We start from the raw sequence: 10222 nt of genomic DNA, 5'->3' as shown, positions 1-10222 counted from the left end.
CTTGAGTACTGCAATGTGCTCTACATGGGGCTGCCCTTAAAAAGCTTTCTATAACTTCAACTGCTGCAAAAATGCTGCCACCAGATTACTAGCTAGAATTGGCTGATCAGGACATATTACTCCACTTTTGTATCATCTGCACTGGTTGTCTGTTTTGAGGTTCAAGTCACTGGTTAAAACTTGGCTCTTTAGGAAGACTAGCTGATTTCATAGAATCATAGAATAGCAGGGTTGGAAGGGCCCACAAGACCACCGAGTCCAGCCCCCTGCTCAGTGCAGGAATCCAAGTCACAGCATCCCCGACAGATGGCTGTCCAGCCTCGTCTTGAATGCCTCTAGTGTGGGAAAGCCCACCTCCTCCTCAGGTAATTGGTTCCATTGTCGTCTTGCTCTAACAGTCAGGAAGTTTTTCCTGATGTTCAGCCGGAATCTGGCTTCCTGTAACTTGAGCCTGTTATTCCTCGTCTTGCACTCTGGGATGATCGAGATCCTGGCCTTCCTCTGGGGCAACCTTTCAAGGACTTGAAGAGCGCTATCCTATCTCCCCTCAGTCTTCTCTTCTCAAGGCTAAACAGGCCCAGTTCTTCCAGCTTCTCCTCATGATGTCCTGATCCCTCAGCAAATCGAGCAGATCCGGCACTGAGGCTTACAGCTGCCCTCTAGGTTTCAGTACCAGCCTGAATACTGTCAAGTGACCCCACAAGCCAATCAGGAACAGGGATATGTGAATCACCAAACCTTGGGCTTGCCGAAGTTCTCTGAATTCCATCTCAAAGCTTGTTGCGACTTGAGTCTGTATCAGAATGTGAGCTTTGTTTTTTCTTTTCACATGAAAATCTGTGCGTATTTTCATGCGTATTTTTCCAAATATATGCCTCAATTGTGTGCATCTTCAAAATATACAGATTCTTCTACTGTTCAAAACATATTTGTGCATATTTTTCAAAAGCACACATTTTTTAAATGTACGCAAGCTGGCGAATGCATTATTTTTGGTCCTTGAGTCACATTGCAAGCTCAGAAATGTACAAACTTCGCCTGCAGATTGCATCTGAGCCTTTGTTTGGTCTAGAAGGTACGAACTAGGTAAATCCTGATTGAAAAATGAACTGAAATGAATTTCTCATTCATCCCTAAACAGGAACCCCAGGCCCTCTAAAGTCCTGACATCCAAGTCAGTTCCTCAGTCTGGGCAACTAATTTTACTGAGTAGCCAACTACTCCTATGCCTTGCCGGCTTGATCTAGTGGCCTTTCTTCACCCACAACATCTGCTTCTAGTCCTTTGGGCCTAGGCTTAGGCCTGACTGCTGGAGCTGGTCTCCATTTGCGGTCTGTCTCTAAGTTTGCCTGTGGTGCGACTGTTGCCATTCCAGGTAACACTCCCCAGAGGGCAGCAGCAGAACCCTTGCCACTTGTGTTCCTGTCACCGGGCTCTTCACTGCAAGGCCCAGGGGCCACTGCTGGCTCCCAATTACTGCAAGGGCAGCTCCCTCACCCCCCCACCCCTCTTTGCGGTGGCTCACTCTCACCAGGGGCTCTCTAGCTTGGCCTTGTAGTTTACCTTAGCAATGGGCTGGCTGCTGTGACCTGGGCTACTGGAGGAAGCTTTGGGGCTTGTCAGCTGTACAGTTGGGGGCGGGGTGAAGAAGAGAATGCAGGAGTAATCAGACAATTAGCTGTGGTGGGGGAGAGGGCCCAAAGGCAAAGAGCAACGTGATTGGCTTGCTGCTACGGTGCACTGTGCAGGTGCTGGAGGTAGAAACGAAACTGCATGTGCAGGTCAGAGAGAGCAACATGGGCCCATGACAGGACATCCTGCCACTCTGGGTAGACCAGAAACCTCTCTCAGTGACGACAAAAAGGCCATTCTGGGCCAAGGGCCCAGCGAGCCTGTCGGAATTGCCTGGTGACTTGGTGACTGACTGAGGAGCCTTGCTTGGACGACATGGAGGGAGAGGGAGGAGAGGCCGAAAAGGGCCTCCTGCCCAGTCCAGTGCACAACGTGGCCCTCTGACTTGGGGAGGGGGAGAGCCCTCCACAGCCCAGGAAAGGCCTGAAAAACACATACACAGTATTTGCAACAATATTCAGTGTTTTCACATATACATTCTTTAAAGCTGCAATTCAAAGGCTGATTTTGAAGGTTTAATGTACTATTTGCTAGGGATGGCGGAGAATTTCTCCCCGAAACTTCGGGGGGCGGAGCGCCAACGTGTTCGGCCCCCCGAACAAGTTTCGGGGAGAAATCCTCCGCACCCCCCCCGCCCCCCGCACCCCCCCCGGGACGGGACTTACCTTCACCGAATGTCCCTCCCGGTGGCTGGTCCGGCCGGTGGTTCGGCGGGTGTTCGAGTGAGGCGGGAGCGGCAGCTGGTCTTTCGACCGGCTGCCGCCGCCGCCATTGCAATGAAAGAAAAAAAAAAAAAACGCCCCCTGATAGGCTACGTGACGATTCACGTAGCCTATCAGGGGGCGTTTTTTTTTTTTTTTTACTTTCGCGTTCGCGGCCGGGCGAGGCGAGGCGCCTCCTCCCCGGCCTGAATTTCGGCCGGGCGAGGCGGGAAGCCTTCCCCCCCGGCCTGAACTTCACGGGGGGAGCAGCGAAGCGCCTCCCCCCCACCGCGAACGGCCTTCGACGACAGGTAAGTGACTTTCGTCCACCCCTACTATTTGCAGATCTGTAACACTGGTCTAGTTTGAAAACTGGGCAAAATTTCATTTCATTTTAGCTGTCCACACAATGTCCAAGTGGGAATGCCCAAGCAAAGTCTGTGCAATGTCACGCTGCTTGGAATTTTCTCTGCCCATAGCATTCATGGTCAACATTTCCATGTACACAGTCATTTTGCAAAAAGCATGACTTTTGGACTCCATTGCTTTTAAAATGCTTTCCAGGAAGAACATACACGTATAATTGTTGCGGGTTTATTTTCTCCAAGTGCAGGGGATTTCAATCTGTGCCTTAATGGACCTCCCCAAGGAAAATACAAAACAGAAGAGTTGACTTTCCTTAAAGGTAACTAAGGTGCATTTGCTTGGGTTCTTCTTTCTGGGAGAAGCTGCTCTGATCTGGGATGTGGAGCAGCTGCTGCTACAGATCCCTATCACGTCACCACTCCAAAATGAAGCCAGCATAAGGGACCCAAGGTGCCAGCGTGGCTCAGTCGCTTCAACTGCAGCTTCCCCCAAGACACAGCAGCAGGGGAGGCAATGGCCTCCCACACCATATCGCGGCATTCTTCCCTGCAAGGCCCAAGGACCACTGGCGGCTTCTAGTCACTGCGAGTGCAGCTCACTGCCTCTCCCTCTGGAGTAGCTGCTCATTCTCTGAAGGGATCCCTGGCTTTGCTTTGTTATTTCGCTGCTGTGATCAGGACTTCCAAATGAGGCTTTAGGGCTGGGGAGTCATTTTGCAGCACTGAGCAGATCGCTCTTGCAGTTACAAGGAAATACTCATGCCAATCTGAGGACCAAGGGAGCCGGCAGAATTTGCCCGCCTGGCGACTGATGGATGAAGCCTTGCTTGGGTGACATGGAGGGGGTGGGAGGAGGACCGAAAAGGCCTCCACGTGGGTCTCGGACACAGTGTCACTGTTTGATTGGAGTGTGTGGAGAGGAGAGCCCCCCCAGCCCAGGAAAGGCCCCGAAGTGTGCCGGAGCCAAAGTGGCTCCTGCTTGAAAAACAGCGAAGATCGCTGCCGTGTCCCCAACGCTTCCTAGGGCTCCAGCACCGACAAGGGCCCTCCTCTTGAAGCTGCTGCAGATAAGGCTTGAATGTAAAATTGAACCCAAAAAGTAACAACTGTTTACCCTGCTGCTAGGCAGGACTGTTGGACTGGTGGGATTGCCGGGGGGGGGGGGGGGAGCCAGACCAAAAATTATACTGAGGAAAAATGTAGGCACCCAATTAGAACTCGCAAGGCCAGAGCCACAGATGGTCTCACGCAAAGAGGGGGACTTCTGAGAGCTAAGCAGGAGCCTCGCTCCCTCAGCCAACACCTTTCCCTTTGTAAATCACAGACCACCTTGATGCCAAGCGGCTCCACCTGCCCTCTGCCTTGATCCACCGCTTCCCAAGATCACTGTCTTCCCAAGGTCACCGTCGATCTGGATCACAGACGCAAAAGAGTTCTGCAGGGTTTAAAGAACAGCTGGACACTGCACTGACGAAATTAAGATCACGTGGAATGAAAAAAAGAATGCTGAGGCAGCCATTTGTATGGTTTTAGGCACAGGAACTGTACTTTCAATCAAAGGGGGTCAGGAAGGAAAATGGCCGTGCATGGCTGCGCTACTGCAAACGTCGGTTTTTAAGCAGCTCTCCAGCATCTTGAGAAAAAGGGTATCCAACTCCACAATCCCATCACAGCCTGGCCGGCAATATGGCCCAGTGCAGCAGTTCTTTGAAGGAAGGGCGGCTACTGTGCAACTGCACCTGGAAATGAGTCTGCCCCCCGCATGGAGCATTGCTAGTTTCCACTCAGAGAGGCGACCCTTTCCTTGATTCAGCTTTTGCTGCAGGCTGGCACATGGACTGCAAGGAATCCACTAGAAGCTTGTTCTTCTTCTCAGTGTTGTCCCTAGAACACGTGACGTTCTGAAGCTGACGTTCCAGCTCCGCGCTTTTATTCTTTTGTTTCTCGATCTCTTCATTTAGCCTCACCACTTTAGCCCAGACTTCATAGTTTTCCTTCTCAAGGCTGAAAAAGAAACAGGAAATGACATCAACCAATGACTCTAAGGAGCTGGTCTACATATCACTGAATGGAGGAGGGAGGGGAAAGGTGGGGAAAGGAGCTTTGCTTTGCCCCCCACCCTTCTTAAGTTCTAAAGGTAGTCAAGGTAGATGTGCAAATCAGCAGAGCTCAAGCTGGTTGAGGTACTCCAGTCCCACCTCAAGGCTTGTTCCAGCTTGTGCCTGCATCAGATGGGGGACGGGGGAGGGGTGCGCACAAACATTTGTGTGTATTTTTGTTTGCATTTCCCCAAATGTCCCCACCAATTGTGCACATTTTTTAGATGTACACATTTTTCTCCCATTGATTTAAGCTTGTTGATGCACATTTTTCAAAAGTATGCCTTCTTTCATGCACATTTTCAAACGTATGCATTTTGTGAATACTTTTGTTTTTTCCCCATGAATCACACTGCAGACTCAAACCGCAGATTGCACTCAGATCCACATTTGGTTCTGGGAGGGGTGAATTGGGTAAATTCTGGTCAAAAAAGAACTGAAATCAATTCTATCATATTCCTAAGTTAGACACGGATCTACCGTGATGTGAGATGGCCACCACATGTACAAGGAGGCCTGACCCAGGGGGCCCAATCCACCAGGCATTTTGCCTGCCATGCACTGCTGCAATTAGTGGGAACTATGCAGAAGCGCAGTATTAAAATGGACATGGCATTGCTCATGTCAGGCATCAGGTATCTGACACAGCATTTGGATTCTTCATGGTCTCTTCCTTGCTTCTTTTAAAAGAAGCATGTTTCTCAGCAGAGGAAGCTGGCCTTACACCAAATCAGGCCAGTACTGTCCATCTAGGCCAGTACTGTCTGCTCTGCTCTGATAGCAGCAGTTCTCCAAAGCCTCCATCCAAGGCCTTTCCCAAAACTGCAGCCTGAGGTTGTTTTAACTAGCGATGCCTGACAGGGACGGACCCAGGGACCCAGGGATGGCACAAGCCATTCTGGTGCCCGAAGCTTTTTAGTGTGAATTTTCCTAATTCATATTTCCTGAACCAACACACAAACCAAAATGCAGTTATCCTTTGGTATTTGAGCTTCTCCAAATTTGGCAATGGAATTCTCCCATTTAAAAAAACGTACAAAATGTGTAAAATAGTGAACTAATGTGCAAATATTCATTATATAGGGGGAATTGCTTGCAAAATTAGTATATTAGGAGAAATATGCCTGAAACTGCATATGAATTTTCATGTAAACATGTAAAAAAAATCATAAATTGATGCGGAAACAGATAGAACAAGTGTAAGACTGGGAAAATGAGGAATTGGGAGAAAACAAAATTCGAGCATCCCTAGTCTGAACCCGAGCTCAACTGTTGCCCTCCTCCTGCTCCTGGGACCAATACTTCAAAAATACTGTGGTGTCATTCAGACACCAATTCTTGCCTTCATTTACCTCTCCCTGCATGGTACAACCCCAGTCTGGTCTCCTCTTCTACATGCAAAAATGAGAGTTATGAACCCTCCCCGCCCAGCCTTCATAGTTGAAGAAAAAAAATATTTATTTTCAAAAGACTCCTATACCCTTCTGCCTCCATGAGACACTCAAGGCAGCTAACCACATTATAATCAATAAAAGCATAATAAAAACAGCAGCCTCAATAAGATATAAGCAAAATCAAAACCAAAAAGAAGCAGCAGCAACAATTAACAACCTAACTACCCTCTCCCTCTCTCTCTCTCTCTCTCTCTCTCTCAAAAGCTCTCTTAAATGGAATGAGGGGTTCCCATGAACCAGAGGTGGACAACTTTGGGTGGTCCAGCAGCCAATTTCCAGCCCCCAGACCCATTCCACACCAAGCCATACTCCTGCTGCCATCACTGAATTTGGTGGTGTGGTGGTAGTGGTGTCAAAAAAATCAGTGGTTTGCTGCCAAAATTCAGCAGCAACTGCTTTTAGAAGGGCTAAAGTTAACTAGAAAACAAGGTAATTTTGGCTTTTCTAGGGCTACATAGCATTTTGCCACTAAGTTTTGGCAGCAAACGCCAGATTTTTATTTTTATTTTGCTGCCACCAGCGCGGCAGCAGGGGCCACAGAAGAGGACGGGGGCCACGTGCTGCCCAAGGGATTCTCATAAGCCAGCCTTCCTCAACCCGGTGCCCCCCCAGATGTATAGGATTAGAACTGGCATCATAGCCAGTGTGGTGTAGTGGCAAAAGTGTTGGACTAGGAGCTGGGAGATCTGGGTTCTAGTCCCCACTCGGCCATGGAAGCTCACTGGGTGACTTTGGGCCAGTCACAGACTCTCAGCCCAACCCACCTCACAGGGTTGTTGTTGTGAGGACAAAATGGAGAGGAGGAGGATAATGTAAGCCGCCTTGGGTTCCTTGCAAGAGGAAAAAAGGCAGGGTATAAATGCAATAAATAAATAAATAAATAAAATACTCAGCCAGCATGACCACTGGCTGCCCTACGCTGTTCCTAGAAAGGCCTCCCGCAATCTAGCGGGTCTGGCACATGAGACAGGGCCTCAGAGTTCTGAACACGCAGGTAGCAGATTCGTGTGGGAGAAGCAGCTCTTTCGGTGAGATGGGATGACAGCTTTGTTAGTATGTAGACGGCTCAAGTATTCCAGGGAGTGGCACTTCCGTACTTGCATGGCTCCCCATTCATGGTGAAATGGTAGATGCAAAAGCATGCACACTGAACAACTTGATGGTAGTGAGCAAATTTACATGAATGTAATTTATTTGCTGGAATTTTGGGAGGGGGGGCAAAAAACCTGGATTATTTCTGATGCAGAGTATGAACAGGTGGTTGCAAAAACAGAATGGGCTTGAGAGATAAAAAGAATCAGCAGAGATGTTCACATTACCTCCTAATTTGCTCCTCATAGTCCTTTTTCTGTGTCTCCATCTCCTTCTTCAGCTCCTCAATAATCTTCCTAAGCACCTCAGAGTCCTCTGGATGACAACTCTTGTCTTCAAGACTGGGATTTGGAACCCCATTTTGACCAGGAGTAGGAATTTCACTTGTTTGAAAACCCTTTCCTGAATTATCACTAATCTGGGTCAAGGGGTTCTCGTGAGTTTGTTTCCTAGTTTCTGGCACAGAACCACAGATGTCAGAGTTTGGTGTCTGTGAGAAATTGAGCAACTTAGAAAGTCCCTGAGACAATGTCCTCTTGTGACCAGCTACGGAAGTGACAGGATTGGGATTAACCGTGGAAGGTGACGACCAAAAGTCGCCACTGAAAATGTCATTTTGGTCCATGCTTTGGTTCCCTCTGTTGGAAGAAACATTCAGAAAGCATTTCCTGTTTGGAAGGGTTTGAGTTCTTTTCCGAGACTGTGCTGCCCATGTTCCCGGAATGCCTTTGGCCTGCAGCTCTCCATTATCTTCCGCTGACGGATCTGGCTTGCCAGCTAATTTGAAGCTGGAAGCTTCTAGATCATCTTTCTGAAAGGAAAGTCAGACATATTAAAACATATTCGTTCAACTGAATATAGGACAAATGAAATATGGGGGCGAGCCCCGTTGGTTGTTCCTGCACCTGCCCCCTTCATGGATAAAGTGGGGTTTAAGGGAAGAATCTACCTTTAATATTAAATGGTGGAGCTTATTTATTTATTAAATTAATAAATGTAACTAAACTCTCCCATGCACCCTTTTTGCAGGGCAGACTTGTGAACAAACATAGTGCCCCGTCCCACCTAGTTTGGCCCTATTTGTCAGCCTCAACCACCCAGTTGCCACATGGGGATAATTATACTGGCCCTTCTTACAGAGCAGTTGTACAGTTTACTGAGATGAAGCATGTGAAGAACTTTGGACGTGCTCTATGTCAACCTCCCCCAACCTGGTGCCCATCGTCCCCTGGCAGCATGTCCAGTGCCCATGCTGGCTGGGGGTGGTGGGAGTTGTTGTCCAACACATCTGGAGGGCCCCAGTTTGGGGAAGGCTTCTCTGCATCAGTGGTGATGATGACAGCTGCCCCAAACATTCTCCAGTTTCAGTGGTTGTGTAGAAATAAGCATTTTCGACGAGGCAGAAATGTTTCCCACAAACCCTTTGTGCAAAGAGGCACCTTTTCTGCATCCTGTTCAGTGCCATTGTTTTCTATGCCTAGCAGTGCTTTGTCGCCATGTTTTCCCTAGCAGCAGCTGTGGCTGCCTTCTCCTTCCTGCATTAGCCATATGGGGGATCCCAGCCAATCGGGAAATCATGCAGTCAATGGGATGATATCACAATGCTATACAGCCAATCAGATTTGGCTCTGTGATGATATTACTAAGAGCGAGTGTCGGCAATGTAAACAAATTCTGCTAACATTTTCTCAAAGAATGCTGAATCATCCTCAAAAAGGGGGATCGTTCTGCAGCACTTTCAGAAAGGTTTGCAAAAAACTGGGGTAGTTTTGGCTCAGTTCATATTATTACTGATGCTGTCACTTACTATAGAACTTGTACAGTACAAAACACCTGGCTGGTGTCCTCAGAGGATGATCCCTTTACTCTGAGCTGGGCGACTTTCAGCCCACATGTGGCCCTCAGCCTAATTTCAGACAGGGTGGTCCAGAGAAAGAGCTATTCAAAACTGCCATGCTGCAAACTCCACCTACTTTTGGCTCTGCCCTCATCCACCTTTGGATCTGTCCCCGCAACCCAAGTGACTTTTCCTGTGGGTCAACGGCCCTTCATAGGCAAAGTTTCCCCACCCCTGCATTTACTAATTTCAGCCCTTCTTTGATTACACAGAATCATGGAATTATAATTAGCAGCAGCAGCAGTAGTAGTAGTAGTAGTAGTAGTAATTGCATTTCTATACTGCCCCAAGCTCTCTGGGCAGTTTAATTTTTTTTAAATTTTTAAAAAATGTTTAAAAGGACATGACAATGATAAATGGCTCGCATCTACCTCAGTCATGGTGAGGGTAAATTACCATGTAAATCATGGGTGGAGAATGTTATGGCCCTCCAGATATTTCTGGACTGCAACCCCCACCATTCCCTTACCACTGGTGAGAACATCCCATCAGCTACGGCGGATGGGCGTTGCCACCCCACAACATCTGGAGGGCCATACGTTCCCCACTCTTGATGTAAAAAATACTTTGAACATTATCCAGGGTACTTATAGAAGTATAGAGTTGGGCTTTGAAGATCAGGACCAGTGCTTGTGGTTTCCATTCACTACCAAGACATGTGTGGTCCATCCTAGCAGGATTATAACTTTTATAGGCAGGAGGGGCTTTAAAGCTGTAGAACTTGTTTTGCAACATTCTCTCCCCCTGCCCCCTCCTGCATGTCTTTTTCTTCCTCCTTTTGTTCCTTCCTCTTTCTGAGTTTTATGGGATTTGCAGAAGGAAACAAACAAACAAACAAACAACAAACAACAAAAATGGTACCATGGCCTCCCCACCTTCTTACCCGCCCCCCACACACAACAACCTTTTCCTCCTCCTCTGAGATGTGTGTGTGTGAGGCTATTTTTGACTGCACATGTAAATGTACGGAGCTGTGCAGCTG

At 48.1% G+C, this 10222-nt stretch overlaps 1 protein-coding gene across 2 annotated transcripts in view; it reads right to left on the bottom strand.

Moving 5' to 3' along the window:
* Nucleotides 1–2914: 2914 nt before the first annotated feature.
* The window catches only part of ARHGAP25 (Rho GTPase activating protein 25), a 64913-nt gene continuing 57605 nt past the window's right edge, over nt 2915–10222 (bottom strand). For both annotated transcript variants that reach the window (XM_084804200.1, XM_084804201.1), the window contains exons 10-11: nt 7571–8154; nt 2915–4702 (exon numbers count right to left, since the gene is read on the bottom strand). In XM_084804200.1, the coding sequence (XP_084660326.1) occupies nt 4483–4702; nt 7571–8154 (804 nt within the window). In that variant the 3' untranslated portion in view covers nt 2915–4482. The remainder of the gene's footprint in view (nt 4703–7570; nt 8155–10222) is intronic.

This window comes from Heloderma suspectum, chromosome 6, assembly GCF_057233095.1.
Source record: "Heloderma suspectum isolate Gila_16-S chromosome 6, 16-S_ref, whole genome shotgun sequence".
NCBI lineage: Eukaryota > Metazoa > Chordata > Lepidosauria > Squamata > Helodermatidae > Heloderma > Heloderma suspectum.
This window is presented reverse-complemented; position numbering and strand designations above follow the sequence as displayed.